General features: G+C 47.2%; 1 protein-coding gene across 1 annotated transcript; it reads left to right on the forward strand.

The window, feature by feature from the left end:
• Positions 1–12407: 12407 nt before the first annotated feature.
• LOC122121448 (podoplanin-like) lies at positions 12408–20787 on the forward strand. Its single transcript, XM_042695663.1, has 4 exons — positions 12408–12558; positions 15477–15515; positions 17207–17318; positions 20676–20787. The coding sequence occupies exons 1-4, from the start codon at positions 12408–12410 to the stop codon at positions 20680–20682; spliced, it is 309 nt and encodes a 102-aa protein (XP_042551597.1). The 3' UTR covers positions 20683–20787.
• The last annotated feature ends 515 nt before the right edge of the window (positions 20788–21302 follow it).

Genomic DNA, 21302 nt, shown 5'->3' on the forward strand with positions numbered 1-21302 from the left:
GCCCTCTACCACTTGAGCCACAGCGCCACTTCCGGCTTTTCTCTTTTTGCTTATGTGGTGCTGAGGAATCGAACTCAGGGCCTCAGGCATGCAAGGCAAGCGCTCTACCACTGAGCCACCTTCCCAGCCTGGGGGATTGGAGTCTTACATAAGACTTTCATGCCTGGGCTGACTTTGAACTGTGATTCTCAGATCTCAGCCCTCTGAGTAGCTAGGATTACAGGTGTGAGCACCGATGAGTTCCTGGTTCTTTTCAATTGTTTATGCAGTTTGTCTTTTGTTTTAGTTTTGGGGGGTTTTTTTTGGTCGGTCATGGGGTTTGAACCTGGGCTGGGAGCTGTACCTCAGCCCTTCAGCTCAAGGCTAGCACTCTACCACTTGAGCCACAGCACCACTTCCTGTTTTCTGGTGATTAATTGGAGATAAGAGACTCACGGACTTTCCAGCCTGGGCTGGCTTTGAACCATGATCCTCAGATCTCAGCCTCCTCAGTAGCTAGGATTACAGGCATGAGCCACCAGCACCTGGCCTATGCAGTCTGTTTTAAAGCCTTGAACTCTAGTACATCTTACTTTATTTTCTGCCATATTGAGGAAGTCATTGCTTAACCAAGTTTGAAAGATTTAGTCTTAGGTTATACATTTCTAGCTCTGACAGTCTTTAGTCCATCTAGAGTTCTAGAAGTTGGACCCACTCCATCCCTTTGCATGTCCCTTTGTCCTGCCCCATCTGTTTTAAAGCCATTTTTCCCCCACTGAACTATCTTGGTATCATCTCAAAAATTAATGGCTCATAAGTCTATTGCTGGGCTCCCAGCTCTGTCCTGTGGATCCGTATGCCTATCTGTAAGCTAATGCTATGTAGCCCTTTTTTTCTTCTACCCCAGCTTGATGGATCTAACCCAGGTCTGCTGGGTTTGGTACATGCATCAGTGGCTCACACCTGTAATCCTAGCTACTCAGGAGGCTGAGATCTGAGCATCAAGGTTCAAAGCCAGACTGAGCAAGAAAGTCTATAGACTCTTATCTCCAATTAACCAGCAAAAAGCCAGAAGTGGAGCTGTGGTTCAAGTGGTAGAGCCTTGAGCAAAAAAGTTCAGCACCCAGGTCCTGAGTTCAAGCCCCAGGACTGTGTGCATGCATGTGCACACGTGCACACACACACACACACACACACACACACACACACAAACACACACACACAGAACAGAGGAGGAGCGAGGGCATAGATAGGTCAATGGGAGAATGTGTACCTGGCATGCATAGGCCCCGAGTTAACACAGCATCTGGACACACCATGGTCACCATTTGGCAGGAAGACAAGAACTGATATTACCAAGGACTTTCAGTAGGAAACACAGGAAGGCAGAGGATAGAAAAATGTCCTCAGATTGAGTGGATTGGATGACAGATGAAGAACCAACTTGGGAACACGGGGCAGGCCTTCATGCACACAGTGAGTCTGGAGGAATTGGAAGACATCCAGTTGCATAAGCCTCATGAGTATATGGGAAGATGGTCCCCTGAACGGGCATCTGAGGTCAGCCCTGGAGATGCCTAACCTTCCCACACGAGGTGGGAAGGAGCGAGGAGAGGGGGACAGGAAAGGCCGGCAGAGACCCTTTGGACAATAACAAATATATATCCAGAACTAGGAGGGGAGGTGGGATGGGGTTACAATGTTCAATGTTACAATGTCCACTCTTTACTGACTTCTGTAACTATAACCATTCTCTACATCGCCTTTATAATAACAATTAAAAAAGAAACTATAAAAAGGAAAATCTACCCGGGGCTGGGCTGTAGCTCACTGCTTAGCACACACACAAAGCCCTGGGTTTGATTCCCAGCACTGCAACACCAAAGACAGCCGTGACACAAAATACAAACCTATTGAGATCTCCCAAACCAGGCTTAGGATGAAGGCCAAGGGCAGCCAGTGGAAAGAGCTAGAATGTGCACATTCCTGCAGGCCTCGCCCTCCTGTGCACAGCTGGGCCTGAGGTCAGACCCAAGGCGGCTCCTGGCTCCAGCAGGGTTGGCTGGGCAGATGGCCCTGTGGGAATCCGAGCTCAGATGCCCAGTCAGTTTCCGCCAGGATGACAAGGATGACAAGGACTTCCCCACTGTCCCGCTGCCATTCCGCTGGGAGAGTGGGGGTGAGGGTAAGAGAATGACGCCTCGAAAATTGATGTTTGTCGTCAGTACTAAACAGGCCTCCCCCGAAGGTGGCTCCTGCTGACTTCCTGAAGGTGAGGCCTGAGTTCCTGTGTGCTTGCTGAATTCTAGAAAAAGTTATTACAGAGCTGGGATTCCAGCAAGGAGGGGAAAAAAAAACACCCTGTGAACTAATTTCCTCTTTGCCAGAGAACATTGTGCTTAGAATCCAGATCAGAACAGTCAGCAGGGTGCCCGTGGCTCACACCCATAATCCTAGCTACACCGGAGGCTGAGATCTGAGGATTGCAAAGGATTCAAAGCCAGCCCAGCAGGAAAGTCTGTGAGACTCTTATCTCCAATTAATCACAGAAAAAGCTGGAAGTGGATCAAGTGGTAGAGCAGGTGCCTTGCTCAAAAGGAGCTCTGGGCCGGGGCGCCGGTGGCTCACACCTATAATCCTAGCTACACAGGAGGCTGAGATCTGAGGATCAAGGTTCAAAGTCAGCCTGGGCAGAAAAGCCCAGCCTTATCTCAAACTAACCACTAGAAAACTGGAAGTGGCACTGTGGCTCAAGTGGTAGAGCACTTGCCTTGAGCGGAACAGCTGAGGGACAGTGCCCAAGCCCAGAGTTCAAGCCCTGGGACCAGCAAGAAAGAGAGAGAGAGAGAGAAAGGAAGGAAGGAAGGAAGGAAGAAAGAAAGAAAGAGGCTGTAGGGCAGTAAATTTCTTTTTTTGTTTTTGTTTTTGTTTTGGGTCTGGTCGTGGGGCCTGAACTCTGGGCCTGGGCACTGTCCCTCAGCTCTTCAGCTCAAGGCTAGTGCTCTACCACTTGAGCCACAGCACCGCTTCCGGCTTTTTTCTTATGTGGTGCTGAGGAATTGAACCCAGGGCCTCAGGCATGCAAGGCAAGCGCTCTACCACTAAGCCACCTTCCCAGCCCCGGCAGTAAATTTCTTACACAGTCACTCAGCCAAGCTGTACCCGAACACCTGACGTGGCGGGAGACTGTCAGCACAGGGTGTGTGGACGTTCGCCAGCATCAGGCATTTCTGTAGGAAGTGAGCACATTGCTATGGGCGTCTAAGGTGACAGGGCTAAATGCTGTAGAAGCTGCCTAGGTTCATAAAAAGTGTCTCGTCACACGTGTGTGCAAGCCCAGCATTTGGGGGTAGTTTTTGAGGTCAGCCCGGGACATATAGTAAGATCCTGGCTCAAAAAACAAACAGTGGGAGAGAGAAGAGTTGCTTAGAGTTTTTTTCAGGGCTGAATTTTTTTATCTACCAGAGAGAGAGATGTTTGGCAGCAGTGAGGGGTGAACAGACCCACTGGCCACATCTGGGCTGAGGTTGGCCTCACTCAGGGACTGCCCAGAGTTGAAGGCACTGGGCTCTGAATTCAGAAGTGGCTTTTCAGAGGAACTTGGGACTTCAAAGGCTCCTGGCCACATGAATATTGTGAAGGAGGCTTTTTAATGTGTTACATAGTCAGAAGCTGTGCTAACCCCTGGGGTGCCAGGGGAACCCCCAAAATTGTGAGGCAGAGTTCTAACCCCTTCTACCTGGCTGGCTGCTGACCTACCTCAAGTCCAGATTGAGATAGGGCTCAGGGAAACTGAGGAACTCCAGTTCCTCAGACATGCCAGGTGGCAGCCGAGGGCTGGAAAAAGTTGGCGGCGGTTCTTCCCTGGCTGTGGTCTGAGGTATGTACTGAGTTCTTTTGGATTTGTCTACCTAAGCTAGCTTCCAACTCTGATCCTGGCTGGGAAGGTGACTCAGTGGTAGAGTGCTCGCCTCACATGCTTGAGGTCCTGAGTTTGATTCCTCAGCACCACATAAGCAGAAAAAGCCGGAAGTGACGCTTTGGCTCAAGTGGAAGAGTGCTAGTTGCTAGCCTTGAGCTGAAGAGCTGAGGGACAGCGCCCAGGCTCAGCGTTCAAGCCCCATGACTGACAAAAAAACAAAACAAAAACTCTGATCCTCAGATGTCAACTTCCCAAGGAGTTAGGACACAACTCTGAGACGTGATAGAAAGAGTAATACAAAGTTGTTGTTGGTTTCCAGATAGAGTTTTGTCTTGTTTTGTGTTTTTCTGAGTGAGGGTCTCACTGTGCAGCCCCAGGCTGGCCTCCATCTTGCAGTCCTCCCACCTCTACCTCCCAACTACCGGCATTACAGCTGTCTGCTGCCACACCCGGCTCAAAATAGATATTTGGCTCTCTCTTCAAAGGCATTTACTCTATCTAAAATATTACTGGAAGGCTAGAATTTATTAGTTGCCCTGTACTTTCTTCTATAAAGATTTCCTAGGATTTTTTTTTAATGTGCTTTTCTCAATGGTCATAAAAATCATTCTAAGGCCACTTAGCTACTGGTCTTCAAAAACATGTTTGTGCACTGAGATACGGGAGGCGCCCAGAGTCCTCAAAAACACATAAAGATGACTGAACTTTGATGATTGACATCATAGGTTTTCTTTGAAGGAGTCAAGGAAGGGGGTCTCAGGAAGGTGGCCTCTGCTGGAAAATGAATTTGGACTGAAGATGTTTACCTTTCCACCTGATGACCATATCTTACAACCTTTCTTGCTGCCGACCCTTTTTCCCTGAAGAAACTCACATGGTGGTTTTGGAAGAGAACCTGAGATCAAGGCCCCCAGTTCAAGCCCTAGGACGGGGGTGTGCGCATGCACGCACACACACACACACACACACACACACACACACACACACACACACACACACTCACAGAATGGGTTCTGGAGCCTATGCAGCAGAAGCCTGTATATCAGCAGCCACGTTCTTTACATGGTAGTGACAGTCTTTGGAAGAACAATATCAGAATGAGATCTTGCTTTGATGCAAGGGAGAACAGAGGATTTATTATAAGGGGACTTGAGGTGGGATTTTTTGGTGGGGGAGAATCAAATTACGTGCCTCTTAGCCACAAGACATGTTCTGATAAATCTGTTGCTTGGTGATTTTGTTTTTGCATGAGTGTAATGTACATAGGCCATCTGCGCTCACTGCATGACATCATCTTGTAATCAAGAGACAGCAAACACTGACCAATGGGGTAGTATATGCCTATAATCCCAGCTACTTGGGAAGAGATAAGGAGGCTCAAAGTTCACAAGCCAGCCTAGACAAAAAAAAAAGTTTGAAAGTGTAGCTAGGACTCAAAGTGGTAGAATGTTAGCCTTGAGCAAAAGAGGTCAGGGACAGCATCCAGACCCTGAGTTCAAGCCCATGACTAAAAAAAATTTTTTTCAAATAGCAAGATTTCCATCTCAACAAACAGCTAGGGGTGTTGGTGCAGCTATAATTCTGGCTACTCTGAGAGGCAGACATAGGAAGATTGTGGTCCAAGGCCAGTCCCCTCTGAAAAACAAACACGCAAAAGGAACTGGAGGCATGGTTCATGTGGTAGAGCGCTGAGTTCAATCCCAGTACTGCAAAAACAAACAAACAAACAAAACAAACACAAACAGCAGTAGCTCAGTCATTTCTTCTCAAGCACTATGGTATGGACTTCAACGAACTGCATGTGATAAACTTTTCTTTTTCTCTTTTATTTATTTATTTTTTGGTGCCCATCCTGAGGCTTGAACTCAAGGCCTGGGCACTGTCCCTGAGCTTTTTTGCTCAAGGCTAGCACTCTACCACTTGAGCCATAGCTCCACTTCTGGCTTTTTACTGATTCAGTGGAGAGTCTCACAGACCTTCCTGCTTGGGCTGGCTTCAAACTGCGATCCTCAGATCTCAGCCTCCTGAGTAGCTTGGATTGTAGGCATGAACCACAACAGAAAAAAGTCGGATTCCTGCTTATTAGGAATCCCTCCTCCCCCATTAATCCCAGCAACCCCGGCGCCAGCAAAGACTGGGTGTGGCAGGAAAGGGGTCTCAGGTACCCACATGGGGGACGCTGTAGACTGGAAGTTCTTCCTTCACTGCATTCACATAAGCAGGTATGTGGATCGTCTCGTGTTTGCCACGCATCCCAGGGGACCCCTGAGTGTAAGGCCATCCACCAGGTCCTGATTTGGGCGTCACAGTTCTGGGAAAGGACGTTCGGTTCTGGAAGCCTTTATCCAGCACAGCCTCTGGCCATGGCAGTCACGGAGCCAAGAGGATGCCAGGACGGCGACACACACATCACATCTTAGTTCCAACTCTGCCGTCATTTATAAAGCGCCCTTTGTCCATTCATAGCCAGTTTAGTACTTGGATGTGTAGGCCAAGTGTAGAAGGGAACAAAATGGATTTTCATCCCATTCTGCTTTCTGTGAACCCAGCTTTCTAGGAAAGAACACAAGCCAATTCCATTCGATATCTTTTTAAGTGTTACTTTTTATGCCCATACCGGGGTTTGAACTCAGGGCCTTGTGCTCTTGGTGAACTTTTTGTTCAAAGCTGGTGCTCTTACCACTTGAGCCGCACTTTACTTCCAGGTTTCTGCTGGCTAATTGGATATCAGAGTTTCTTAGATTTTGCTGCCTGGGCTGTCTTTGACCCGAATCTTAGATCTCAGCCTTCTGAGTAGCTGGGATGACAGGCCTGAGCCACCGGCGCCTGGTTCATGAAATACTTTGTAAGTTAGAGATGCCCTGAAGTGAGTGATTTTCAAATTAGTGATTTGTAAACTGATCCCAAACCAGGGGGACAAAGGAAAAATCAGGTGCTTTATAATGAGGACTGCTTGCCTGGCAGAAGAATATTTTTTCCTTTAAGCTCAACAAATATTAAATATTTGCATACTGGACAATCACAAATTCCCTGGAGCCAGCCCAGCTCTGCCCCCAGCCCCCGCCCTCCCCAGCAAGTGGCCAGCAAGAGCCGCAAACCATTGGCTTGCTTTGAGTTATCAGTTTACAGGCTTCTCCCTTCCCCCAAGATTAAAATAATAATAATGAAGCCAGGCACCAGCGGCTCACATCTGTAATCCTAGCTACTCAGGAGTCTGAGATATGAGGATCGAAGTTCAAAGCCAGCTGGGGCAGGCAAGTCCATGAGACTCTTATCTCCAAAAAGCACCAGAAAACCAGAACTGGCGCTGTGGCTCAGGTGGTAGAGTGCTAGCCTTGAGCTGAAGAGCTGAGGGACAGTGCCCAGGCCCAAAGTTCAGGCACCACGACCAACAAAACAAACAAACAAAGAATGCTAATCTAATGCCAGTGGCTCATGTCTGTAATCCCAGCTCCTCAGGAGGCTGAGATCTGAGGATCACAGTTTAGAGACAAAAATATGTGAGACTCATCTTCAGTTAACAACCAAAAGGCCAGAAATGGCTCGAGTGCTAGAGTACCAGCCTTGAGCAAAAAAGCTAAGGGAAAGGGCAAGACTCCAAATTCCAGCCCCAATACTGTCACTAAAAAGAAGGAGAAGAAAAATTGCGTGTTTGTGGCTCATCCAAAACCACAGATGGCCCACTGGGTTTCCGGGAGAGGCCTCCTCTTCCGGGCATCCTCGAGAAGCAGTGATTCAGTATTAACTAGCAGTGCCTCCGGCTGGGCTCTCAGCAGAGGGGATCTAAGGCCAGGAATGGCTTGTGATTCTGAGCAAGCATCTAGGTAGGATAAACATCCGTACTGCAGTTACTCAGAAAGGCCTCCCACCTCCCCTCCTCCGGCTCCTGGGAGGCCTCTGCTGCCTCATCCCCAACTGTATGAAGTCATGGATTTTCCAGAACTGCTCCAGTCTGGGGTGGAAGCCCAGGACCAGTGACTGGTCTGGGGTGGAGCTGATGACAACACAGCCGGGCCTAGTTACGACAGAGGCGGGAAGAGCGCAAGCGTCCACACTCAGCCAGCCTGATTGTAATCCATCCATTTTCAGTAGCTGTAACAAAATACCCTAGACCACAAGACTTATGACGAATGGAGGTTTGCAAGGCTCATGGTCTGGGCAGTGGGAAATCCAAGAGCCTGGTGTGGCATCTGGTGAGACTCTTCTTGACTTGTATCACAGCTTCTTGGGGGACAGAGCGAGACCTCCTTCCCCTCACTAAGTCCCAGTATGAGGGCTTCATCTTGACCCCCAAGCCCTGCCATTCAAATGCCGTTACATTACGTGTGCATGTATATTACATTACATGTCAATTTGGGGATTAGGTATCCCATAAGATCTGGGGGACAGACTCAAACTTTAGCACTCTGCTATTATGGAATTCAACTTCCCCTCCTTCTCTCCCCTCCCCTTTTCTTTATGGCGGTACTGGGGCTTGAACTCAGGAAATTTGCACACTGGTGTGCAAGTTATTTGCCTCATTTATCTCTTATTTGCCTTCCCCTCTTGGCGTTGGTTATTTTCACGATAGAGTAGTGCTTTGTGTCTGGGCTGACCTGGACTGTGGTCCTCCTATTTCACCGGGATTACAGATGCGAGCAGCCACACCCACTATCAGGCTTGCCCCATAGCAAGGCATGACAGGGCACAGGCCACAGAGCACAGGCGAGTGCTTCCCTTCAGCTGGTGAGAGTCATGCCACCACACTCAACTATTGACTGAGGTGCACTCTAACTTTTACGCCCAGGGTGCCTTTGAGTGGCAATCCTCCAAACTCTGTCTCCCAAAATGCTAGGAATATAAGCTTGAGCCGTTATGTCTGGTTTACTTTAGTGATTTTCTTTTTAAATAGGGACTTATCTGTATGTCTGTGGCTGACTTTGATTACTATCCTTCTATTTCGCTGGGATTAAAGGCCTGAGCTACTGTTCTTGCCTGCCTACTGTTACCTTGTCATCTTTAAATGTATCACTGCCCTTCCTGGGGACAGAAACCACAACCGTAAAACAAAAAGTTAAATCACACCGGGTGCTGGTGGCTCATGCCTGTAATCCTAGCTACTCAGGAGGCTGAGATCTGAGGATCTGGGTTTAAAGCCAGCCCAGGCAGGAAAGTCCGTGAGACTCTTATCTCCAGTAAACCACTAGAAAACCAGAAGTGGCACTATGGCTCAAGCCGTAGAGCACTCGCCTTGAGCTGAAGAGCTGAGGGACAGAGCCCAAGCCCAGAGTTCAAGCCCCACAACCAACCAAAAAAAAAAAAGTTAAATCAAAGCTGGGCACTGGTTTCTTACACTTGTAATCCTAGCTACTCAGGAGGCTGAGATCTGAGGATCCCAGTTTGATGCTGATTGGAGATGGCCAGCTGGACTTGAGGTCTTGGGTAGGGGGGGGGAACCTCAGGGATGGTGTCCTTTTGCTGGGAATTGTTCTAACATAACCTGAAGGCCCGCACCAAAGGCCAGCACCATGCCCAGAAACTTTCCAGCCTCTAGACCATGAGCCTCTACACTCTATATAAACCATGCAGTCTTGGGTGTTTTGTGATAACTAAGATGGGCCGGTGGCTGGTGGCATTCCATCTTCAGCTCTGACTCATTCTCCTTCTTCAGCTGTCATGGGTCACCTGGAAGATGATGCTATGACTACTGGCGCCGAAGACAGCATGCCTACGCTGGGTGCAGAGGACAGCCTGGTAACCTCAGGCCCTACCGAGGGGCCGCAGGCAAGTAATCCCAGAGGAGGGGAGGCTTCGACAGGACAGGAGCATGTGCGTGAGGACACGACGTGTAAAAAAGCGTAAAACTAGCATGGGCAGACACCAGGGAACAGCTGTGCAGCTCACCACAAAAATCTACTTCCCAGTTTCACCAGGGAGGAGGTAGCTGGTGAGTCAGTTGTGAGTAACTCAAGTGTCATAAATGAGGCCTTTTCAAACTAATGAAGAAGCCAGGTGGTAAAACTCGCAAGATCTTTGGGCATGTGGTGATAACTTTGATGCTCTAAGTTCCGAAATACGTCGTCTCATTCTAATCTGACCATTGATGGGTAAGGAGCACCGCTGGAACCAGACACAGACGTCACTAATCGTGTGGAATCTCAGCACAAACATTTCCTCACCTGATGAATTCTAATTGACTCCTGTGTGTGTGTGTGTGTGTGTGTGTGTGTGTGTGTGTATGTGTGTGTGTGTGTGTGTGTGTGTGTGTGTGTGTGTGTGTGTGACTACAGGGGGTTTAAACTCAATACCTTCTGCTTTCAGTTGGTTGTTTCTGCTCAAGGTTGGTGCTCAACCACTTGAGCCACAACTTTACTCCAGCTTTTTGGTGGTTAATTAGGGATAAGAGTCTGTGGACTTTCTGCCTCCTGAATAGCTAGCTGGCTTAAAATCAATATCTTGTTGTGGTTTTGGTTTGTATTTCTGACCATTGACACTGATTGTCTTTTTACCTACTATCAACTGAATATCATCTTTGGAGAAATGTCTGTTCAAATTTATCACCTGGTTTTTAACTGAGTTGTATCTAATGTAGATTCATTTACTTGTTAAATTATAACATTTTTCTTTTTTTTTTCTTTCTTTTTTTTTTTTTTCTGATTGTGGGGCCTGAACTCTGGGCCTGGGCACTGTCCTTCAGCTCTTCAGCTCAAGGCTAGCGCTCTACCACTAGAGTCACAGAGCCACTTCCAGCTTTTTCTGCTTATGTGGGGCTGAAGAACCAAACCCAGGGCCTCATGCATGCAAGGCAAACACTCTGAGCCACTGAGCCACCTTCCCAGCCCTTTTGTTTGCTTTTTTGAGACAGGCTCTTGCTAGATAGCACAGGCTGGCTTTGAACTTGGTCCTTCTGTCTCAGCCTCCCAAGTGCTGGGATTACATGTATGCATCACCACACCTGGCCCTCCTTGGAGAAATTAATTTATTTCATTGTTATTACAAAGTTGATGTACAGAGAGGTTACTGTGTTGTGTGAGTCAGGTAAAGAATACATTTCTGTTTTGGACACTGTCACCCTTTCCCTTGCTCTCTCCCAGTTGTTTTGGTTTTTTCCCTCCCATCACCACCCACAAGTTTGCAGTTCATTTTCAACATAGTTTCTACTCTCTACCCCTGGCTTGTTTAAGCACATATATACGTGCTTTCTCCCACCCCAGCTGCCATCTTACTTTGGGTTGTATCCTTTGGTGCACAGGAGTTCTTGTTTGCTGTGATCCTATTCATTTGTTAGTTAAATGCTCCATTGGCCTACACTTGCAGGTCACAGAACCACTTCTGTGGAAGCTTCAAAGTCCTAAGGGTCTTTTTCTATGCTAATGAGTCCACTAATTGCTGGTAGCTTCCAGATGTCTAAGACAGACGTTGCCTAATCGGAAGGCTGGGACGCTCAGCCCCACCCAGCACCCTCTGCCTTGAGAACCTCTGCTGGAAGGGCAAGTTGATGGCCTTGATCCATCACTCACCTACCACAAAGCCTCCTTAAAAACTCCAGGCAGGGTTTGGAGTGTCTGGGCGGCGCCTGGAGGATGGCATGCCGGGAAGGCACAGCGCCTCCGTGCCTCTTCCACAGAACTTTGCCCTGTGTGCTTCTTCGCACGTATGCTTCCCAAACAGAGAGCCAGTGTGAAGAACAAAGAAACACAGGACCACTTTCAAGTCCTGCTCTCTCACTTAATGGCTGTGGCTTAGGACCAGTGCACCCTGAACCTTGTTAGTAGAAATGACCTAATAAAAGGATGTGCCTGACAGGTTTATGAATGGAGTAAGGGAGAGAAACTCTTCAAGGGCCCAGCAGAAGGCCAGCTCTCAGTGAAGCCTGGCCGCCACTGCTCTTGGAGGCTTGGCATTAATAAAAAATGGTACAAATAGCCTGGTTCTGGTGGCTCACACCTGTCATCCTAGCTACTCAGGAGGCTGAGAACTGAGCATCATGGTTTGAAGCCAGCCTGGGCAGGAAAGTCTGTGAGACTCTTACCTCCAATTAACTACTAAAAAAGCCAGAAGTGGAACTATGGCTCAAATGATACAGTGCTAGTTTTGAGTAAAAAAGCTCAGGGATAGAGTACCCCAGCATCCAGGCCCTGAGTTCAAGCCCTAGGACCATCCCCTCTCCCCACCAAATGATACAAATAAGCACCAAAAACTGTTAAAGGGGAAAACATTGAAGTTCAAGGGAGAGAAACAATTAATCATGGATCCAGTATATTTTGGGGGAAGGGGAGAAGAATTAAGAGATTAGGAAGTCTGCACTCCAAACATTTGGGGTTCATTTCTGGACTAGGTTGACTCATTTTATTCTTGGCCCTACCATTGTTGGTTCTTTCTGTTTGTTTTCTTGCTTCCATTTGGAGTTTATGCTAGAGTATGTCTCATGTATTTGTGCCTCCTGAAATCTTTCTGCTGTCAGGCTGTACATTGGAAATACATGAGGCTTTATTTTCTGGGTTGGCTCATTTTCATTTCTTCATAGATGCCAACCAGGGCAAAGAGTTCAACCAATGCTGGCCTAGAAGATCTGCCCACGTCAGGCAGCTCAGTTGATGATCACAAAGAAAGCTCCACAACCCTACTCACCGCAACACACCACCCTGTGGATAAGAAGACCGGTCACCCCAACAGAGGTGGGTCGACCTTTGTGGAACTTGGGCATTCTACGTATAATATTATAACCAATAGGGGACATACTGGTTCTAATAGAAGACAATATATTGGTTTGACTATAAGACAATATAAGGAGTGAATCCAGAGCCAAGCTTTTGTGTGATAGGCGCAGAATTTGATTTGTAGGTAGCTATATCAAATTCAATTTATTGAGCTGCTGGAAACATCCTTCTGTCTCTAAACAACGTCTGGAATCATAGTGATGATGTCCTTATAAAGAGAGGGTAAATGAATTAGCTCCTTCTGTTGCTTTGCTGACACTAAAAAGCATGAAGCTCAGCCTGTCTATGTACATCTTAAGAGATTCAGCAACACTGATTTCCATTTCCATTATGCTGGCCAAGGATCAGAGCTAATCCAGACTTACCAGGATTTGGGGTGGTGTTCGTGATTTCGCAGGGCCCTGCTGCAGTGTGGTAGAGAAACTTTGGTCAGGCTGGAGGTGTGGCTCAAGCGTAGAGCGCCAGCTTGCTCAGCAAGCAGAGCGAGTGTGAGACTCCAAGCTCAAATCATGACACTGGCAAAAAAAATAACAACAGCAAAAACAAAAAGTGACGCAGGGTATGCATAAAGGAACAACTAATATTGAAACTGGATTTTTATTTTATATTTTTATTTTTATTTTTGCTGGTTGTGGGGCCTGAACCCTGAGGCGCTGTCCCTCAGCTCTTCAGCTCAAGGCTAGCACTCTACCACTTGAGCCACAGTGCCACTTTCAACTTTTTCTGCTTAGGTGGTGCTGAGGAATCGAACCCAGGGCTTCATGCATGCAAGGCAAGCGCTCTACCACTGAGCCACCTTCCCAGCCCTGAAACTGGATTTTTAGCAACTCCCCCACCCCCGCCAGGCCCAAATTCCAGGAGTCTTACTTGTCAGGTCTAGCCAGTTGCTTTTATATACTAAATTAAGAGACATCATGGTGAAGGGCAGAAAGAGGAGATTTATTACATGGCAGCCATGGGGCCACCTTCAGGCATGTTTAAAAATACTGTACAGACATTTGCCATAGCTGTAAGTAAGACAAGGAACTGGGGGCAGGAGATGGGAAAGGTGTGCTTGGTTTTAACAGTTGTAGTGGTGGGCGTGGCCTGGTTGATGTCTCTGGAAGACCTCACCACTGATGGGAAACAGAAGCAGCCCATCAGTATTGGCTGGCTGCAGGTCTGTCCTGCGCTCTCTTTTGGGCAAGATGTGAGTGAGTAGCTAGCATTGCCCATCGGAGGGGCAGTTTGCCTTCTGCCACAAGAGGCCATCACTGGTAAATCCCACCCTTCTTGGAGCCCAAGGTGACCTCGAAGAGAATGGCTCCTCTCAGAGGGCACGGATGCCAATTGGGGGAGGGCTTTTCTCTTGCTTTTAGTTAATTCATTGGCCCAGCCAGTGCAACTTGGAAGTTACCCCTTACAATAGGATTCCACTCCTATGTGGTATCTAAAGCAGCGAAAATTCATAGAGTTGGAAAGTGGATAAAGTTGGTAGTGACTAGGGGCTGAGGGGATAAATGAGTTATGAGTTATGGCTCAGTGGGTATGGCATTTCAGTTTTGCTAGCTGGAAAGAATTGTGTGGTCTAGGACATAGCTCTGTGGTAGAGTGCTTGCCTAGCATGCATGAGGCCCTGGGTTTAATAATTAGCACTGGAAAACCAGAGAGAGAGAAAGCACTGTGAATGGATACACCATTGAATTGAACCCTTAAAATGGTTCATTAAATACATTTCCTGCTGTGTGGATTTTAACCACAATTTTTGGGGGGGAGGGTCAGTCGTGGGGCTTGAACTCTGGGCCTGGGCGCTGTCCCTGCCCTCTTCAGCTCAAGGCAAGCACTCTACCATTTGAGCCACAGCGCCACTTCTGGTGGTTTATTGGAGATAAGGGTCTCATGGATCCTTCCCAGGCTGGCTTTGAACTGTGATCCTCAGATCTCAGCTTCTGCAGTAGCTAGGATTATAGGCATGAGCCACCAGTGCCTGGCTTAACTACAGTTCTTAGAGAGAATGTTTTATTAGGGGAAAGCTTCCTGCCAAAGCGGGTAATAGATAATTGGAGATAACTCAGCCCTGATATTCCCAAACCAACCCACAACTCTCCAAGCACATGCCAGACCTCGCCACAGGCTGTAGGTGCTCCATGGTATTCATAGTGGGCTGGGTATCCACAGCTCTGGTTCTTTTGCTACTGTAATCTATGAAAGCATTTTGACCATTTATTTCACAGTTGTGCTTCAGTGTACTTGACTCTGATTTCTTTATTTTTAAGTACTGGCATTTGAAGTCAGGGCATCACACTTGAGCTAAGTGCTCTACTACCATAGGTCACATCTTTTCTGCAGGGTGTGTGTGTGTGTGTGTGTGTGTGTGTGTGTGAGAGAGAGAGAGAGAGAGAGAGAGAGAGAGAGAGAGAGAGAGAGAGAGCATTGACTCTAGGGCTTGAACCCACGGCCTAGATGCTGTCTCTTAGCTTTGCTTTTTCACTGAAGGCTAGCACTCTACAACTTGATCCACAGTACCACTTCTGACTTTTTGATTGTTAGTTGGAGATAAGTGTCTCATAGACCTTTCTCCCAGGATGGCTTCAAACTGCGATCATCAAATCTCAGCCGCATGAGTAGCTAGGATTACAGGCATGTACCATCAGAGGCCAGCCACATCTCTGCTTTGTAAATTGGAATGGGGGATATATAAATATAATGAACCCAAAGGTATGATGAAGTATTATACCTTTGCTAATAATAGTTACAAAGGTGGTGTCATGTCATAGCTCGCTTAAAACTCCCCTGTGAAGTTTATTTAAGAAGTTGCCTTCTGCATATATTTGCCAGCTGCTCAATTATAGGTATTAAATCCTACTAATTCCTTATCATCGTTTTTCTCTTTGCAGAGAAGGTGGCTGAAGAGACACAGACAACAGACAAGAATGGTAAATAAGATTTTTTATTATCCAACTAGTCCTATGGGAATTGAAAGGACAATTTCTCTGAATTTAATCTTAGAGATGGATTGCATTCTTTTCTGTATTATAGCCAATAGGAACAGAATAAGATTCCTTCTCAAAACAGATTTCATGTTTCTTTCTTTTTAAATTTTTTTATTCAGAAAGAAAGGGGAATCCCTATATTTGAAGAAGAAGAAAAAAGCCAGGCACCAGTGGCCAACACCTGTAATCCTAGCAACTCAGGAGTCCTCAGACTCCTGAGTGTGTGTGTGCGTGTGTGTGTGTGTGCGCGCACGCGCGTGTTTGTTTGTTTTTTGCCAGTTCTGGCGCTTGAACTCAGGGCCTGGGCACTGTCCCTGAACTCCTTTTGCTCAAGGCTAGCGCTCTACCATTTGAGCCACAGCACCACTTCCAGCCTTTACCATTTATGTGATACTGAGGAACCAAACCCAGTGTTTCATGCATGCTAGGCAAGCACTCTACCACTAAGCAACATTCTCAGCCCCAGGAGTCTGAGATTTGAGGATCACAATTTGAAGCTAGCCTGGGCAAGAAAGTCTGTGAGACTCTTTTGTTATTGGTGGTGGTGGTGGTGGTGGTCATCGTGGGGCTTGAACTCTGGGCCTAGGCACTGTCCCTCAGCTCTTCAACTCAAGGTGAGCACTCTACCACATGAGCCACAGCACCACTTGCAGTTTTCTGGTGGTTGATTGTAGATAAGAGTCTCACGGACTTTCCTGCCTGGTTGGCTTTGAACTATGATCCTCAGATCTTAGCCTCCTGAGTAGCTAGGATTACAGGAGTGAGTCACAGGCACCCAGCTATGAGACTCTTATCTCCAAATAACCAGCAGAAAACTGAAAGTAGCACTGAGGCTCAAAGTGGTAGTGCACTACTGAGTTCAAGCCTTCACAACTGACATAAATAAATAAATAAATAAAATAAAGCAGAGCTAGGCATCAGTGGCTCGCTATATAAAGTCCTAGCCCCTCAGGAGGCTGAAAATTAAGTGTCAAAGTTCAAAGCCAACCTAGGCAGGAAAGTCCATGTGTGTGACTCTTACTTTCAATTAAGCAACAAAAAAGGGGGAAGTGAAGGCATGGCTCAAGTGGTAAAGCACCATCCTTGAACAAAAAAGTCAAGTGAGAGTGTGAGACCCTGAGTTCAAGCCCTAGTACACACACACACACACACACACACACACACACACACAGAGCTGGGGACATAGCTCAGTGGTAAAGCACTTTCTAGCATGGGATCCCAGTGTTGCAAATAGATAAATGACCATTGTGGAGCAGGGCATTGGTTGGCTGTTGCTGGGATTGAATGGAGAGGCCTGTGGAGTAGACCGCAGGATAACGCCCATTGACAGAGGCCGGGGTGTTCTATGTGGTTGAGAGCCGTGCATTCATCACATGAATGGATTCATAAAATGGCATTTGCTTGGGGCTGGGGATAAGCTACTGGAGGGAGCGTTTACCTTGCATGTTCCGGCCCTGGGGTTGATGTACAGCATGGGAAGAGGAGCTCGACCTTCTGCCTGGGTCTGGGGGAGGCGACGTGGAACTTCATTTGCTGTGTGCAGTGACACGGTGCCCTTGTTGACCTCTGACCTTCTCTGCAGCGCAGAGCTGCCTCTCATCTGGTCTTCACGTCCTCTTCTCCGCTCCTTTCAGGTGGTCTGGCCACAGTGACCCTGGTCGGCATCATCGTCGGGGTCTTATTAGCCATTGGCTTTATTGGAGGCATCATCATAGTGGTTATGCGGAAAGTTTCTGGAAGGTTCTCGTAAGTAAACTGAAAGTGATTCCTGTAAGTAAATCACAGGCAGTCCTGCATGGTGGCTAAGCCTTTCCCCTATTAGAAATCTCTATTTGAAGGCGAGGCTTAAAATCCATTACCACAAGAACTGTCCCCGAGGATCCCCTGTTGGGTCTTGGTCCGTCTTTGGACAGACGTACGGGGTCCGAGGAGAGGTAAGTGCGAAGTGGGGCCTCTAGCCCGTTCCCCAGCCTCCCTTACCCAGGTAGCCCGGGAGACAATCAGATGCAGCGGGGAGTCCAACCAAGCAGGAACTTGTTTATTAACATGAAGCTTGTCCTTTTTAAAGCAAAAGACTGCGTGGGAAGGGAGGAAATGGAACCAACCAATCACTGTAAAAGCCACACCTTATCATGCACCTAAGCTTCCATGAGTTGTTTACACAATGAACATAAACAATTCCGGCTCTGCCCACTCAACTTCCTCTCAGGTTCATCTTTGCTGCCTGTGTTCCCCACAATTCCCCAGAATAGATGTGGGCTTAGATGTCTAAAACCAGAAAGCCAGAGCCTGGGAGGGTCTCAAGGTGACCTCTGTAGTCGACATCTGACCCGATCCAGTCTCTTGTCTTCATTTTCTAACTAACTGAACACAAAAGAAAACCCAAACCAAGTTTTAACTTGCGACCCAGCTTCCCACTATTGGAGGGAAGTTTCTGGAAGACAGCTTGTCACCGGGCTGTGCTCCCATTCTGACAAGAGAGTGGTAATGATGGGAGGGGGGTTATAATCTAGATCCTTCCATGTCTGCCCTCACAAAAGAAACAAAAAACAAAAAACCCTACCTTGGGTCCTTCTAGCTTCCTAGCATTGACTTTTTTTTTCTTTTTGGTTGGTCACAGGGCCTGAACTCTGGGCCTGGGCGCTGTCCCTCAGCTCTTCAGCTCAAGGCTAGCACTCTACCACTTGAGCCACAGCGCCACTTCCGGCTTTTTTTTTCTGCTTATGTGGTGCTGAGGAATCGAACCCAGGGCCTCAGGCATGCAAGGCAAGCGCTCTACCACTGATCCACCTTCCCAGCCCTGTTAGCATTGACTACTGATGATAGGAAGACCTTCTTTCTCTTTATTACACTCCCTTTAAGAATTCAGTGTTCAGTCAAGTTTGGTGGCTCACTTTTGTAATCCCAGCTACTTAAGAAATGGATATCTGATGTTTTCTCTCATATGTGGAAGTTTAGCTCTAAATTAGAAATACGTATATATATATATATATATATATATATATATATATATATAATCATAGATGGTTATATTCATCTCTGTACACAAACATATTAACTGAAATATGGTATACATAGTGGATTTTTGAACAAGTTTTAACAAAATGAAAACCAGGAAGCTGGAATTTGTATTGTGTGGGGGTGAGATCAAGGGAGGGGGGTAGACAAGTGGAGAGAGGAAGGGTGGGTGAGTGCAATTGTAATATTCAATGTACACTTGTGAAAATGGAACTAGGAAAATTGAGGGGATGGGTGGGAGAGAGATAGAGAATGACAAAAGAGGTGACACTGATCAAGATGCATTGTGCACACAAGCTGACATGTTAAACTGAAATGCTTTTGTGCAACTAAAGATAATAAATAAACAAATAAGCAATTTGTTTTGCTGGTCCTGGGGCTTGAATTCAGGACCTGGGCACTGTCCCTGAGCTGCTTTTGTTGTTGTTGTTTTTTGTTGTGGGGCCTGAACTCTGGGCCTGGGCGCTGTCCCTCAGCTCTTCAGCTCAAGGCTAGGGCTCTACCACTTGAGCCACAGCGCCACTTCTGGCTTTTTCTGCTTATGTGGTGCTAAGGAATCAAACCCAGGGCCTCTTGCATGCAAGGCAAGCACTCTACCACTGAGCCACCTTCCCAGCCCCTGCCCCTGCCCCTGAGTTTCTTTTGTTCAAGGTTAGCACTCTACCACTTGTGCCATAGAACTTCAATCTATTTTTTAGTGGTTTATTGGAGTTGAGATGTAAAGTCTCACAAACTTTCCTGCCCGGGTTGGCTTCAAACCATTGATCCTCAGATCTCAGCCTCCTGAGTAGCTAGGGGTTATTGGTATGAGCCAAAAGTACCTGGCTTTAAATTAGTATTTTTTCAAAAAATAAATAATTTCACCGGGTGCTGGTGGCTCATGCCTGTAATCCTAGCTACTCAGGAGGCTGAGATCTGAGGATCATGGTTCAAAGCCAACCCAGGAAGGAAAGTCCATGAGACTCTTATCTCCAATAAACCACTAGAAAACCAGAATGGCACTGTAGCTCAAGGGGTAGACCGCTAGCCTTGAGCTGAAGAGTTGAGGGACAATGCCCAAGCCCAGAGTTCAAGCCTCACAACCAACAAAAAATAAATAAATAAGTCGGGAGCTTGTGGCTCATGCCTGTAACCCTAGCTACTGAGAAGGCTGAGATCTGAGGATCATGGTTCAAAGCCAGCCTGGGCAGAAAAGTCTGGGAGAGGGGTTGGGAAGGTGGCTCAATGGTAGAGCGCTTGCCTTGCATGCATGAGGCCCTGGGTTCGATTCCTCAGCACCACATAAGCAGCAAAAAAAAAAAAAAAAAAAAGCCGGAAGTGGCGCTGTGGCTCAGGTGGTAGAACACTAGCCTTGAGCTGAAGAGCTGAGGGACAGCGCCCAGGCCCAGAGTTCAGGCCCCAGGACCGGACCCAAAAAAAAAGAAAGAAAGAAAAGTCCGGGAGACCCTTATCTCCAATAAACCACTAGAAAACCTGTGGCTCAAGCAGTAGAGCCCTCGCCTCAAGCTGAAGAGTGCAGGGACAGTGCCCAAGACCAGAGTTCAAGCTGCACAACCAGCGGAAAGAAAGGAAGGAAGGAAGGAAGGAAGGGAAGGATTTTGAAAAGTGGGCATCTAGAATATTGTAGTTCAAGGCCAGCCTGGGTGGAGACCCTATATAAAAATTAAACTAGAGCAAAGAGGGCTGGAGGCATGGCTTAGGGAGTAAAAGGTCCCCAAATTAAACTCCAGTACTGCCAAAAAAGAAAAAAAAAAAGCAAAAGAAGCAGAGCATTCAAATTCATGACACAAGGAAAAACTTTGTTTCATCTTTAGGGGAGATGGATTGTGCTAGAAGTGGAGGGGGAAGGGCAGGTGACAGAAGATGGCTGGGGACCGGGGCGGGGATCATGACACAGCTGCTGGGTGTTGGGTTTGGAGATGTTTGCACATCTGACCTGGCTGATGAGGAGATATGGGGGAGTCAGAGGAGGAGGGCGCCAGGTTCCAGAGCTGGAAGTCAGAGAGGAGAGGACCCTAGGAGCACTGCTTTGTGGGGTTCACAGTGCAGCAAAGCTATTCATCGTCTCCCTTCTTGGTTCCACAGGCCCTGAAGGACGAGCCCATCTGAACGGTTTCTGACTCCTTCCGCTCCCCACCCCCCAGCTTGCGGGAGAAGATGACCCTGGGCTGCTGGCCAGCCTCCCTCCCAGCCTTTGCCAAAAGAAGCCAGAGGGGAGAGAACTCACCAGACTCGGCTCCTCAAAGCAGTTGATTTTTGGGGAAAAAAAATGTATATATATATATATATATATATATAATTTATATTTAATGTAAACAAATTTTGTAGTAGCTGACTTAAACAACCAGATGCATAGAAAATGGAGCAAAACTATGTCAGGAGGCTGAGATCTGAGGCTCGCAGGTCAAAGCCAGACCAGGCAGAATAGTCCATGAGTTCATATTCCTAACAGACCAGCAAAAAGCTAGTAGTGGAGTTGAGGCTCAAGCCTTAGAGGCCCAGACTTCAAGCCCCTGTACTGACACCAAAACAAATAACAACAACAGCAAAGAAAACCAATGGCAACCAAAAATAAATCAATAAAAACCTAACTATGTCAACTGATTTAGAACCAAGAAAATATGGTTCTGTTGATGGTAGAGAGACCGGAGTCTCGCTTGCCTTTGGCTATTCTGTGTTATTGTTGACATGTGCAGGAATCTGAAGCTGTTT

Source organism: Dipodomys spectabilis, unplaced genomic scaffold (genome assembly GCF_019054845.1).
Source record: "Dipodomys spectabilis isolate Male_0828 unplaced genomic scaffold, ASM1905484v1 ptg000188l, whole genome shotgun sequence".
Lineage (NCBI taxonomy): Eukaryota > Metazoa > Chordata > Mammalia > Rodentia > Heteromyidae > Dipodomys > Dipodomys spectabilis.

Excerpts from the sequence above, each read along its gene's own strand:
- LOC122121448 (XM_042695663.1), top strand. The coding sequence starts at position 12,408 with ATGCCAACCAGGGCAAAGAGTTCAACCAATGCTGGCCTAGAAGATCTG. Across the intron at positions 12,559-15,476 it reads GACCGGTCACCCCAACAGAG|AGAAGGTGGCTGAAGAGACA; the intron begins GTGGGTCGACCT and ends TTCTCTTTGCAG. Across the intron at positions 15,516-17,206 it reads ACAGACAACAGACAAGAATG|GTGGTCTGGCCACAGTGACC; the intron begins GTAAATAAGATT and ends CGCTCCTTTCAG.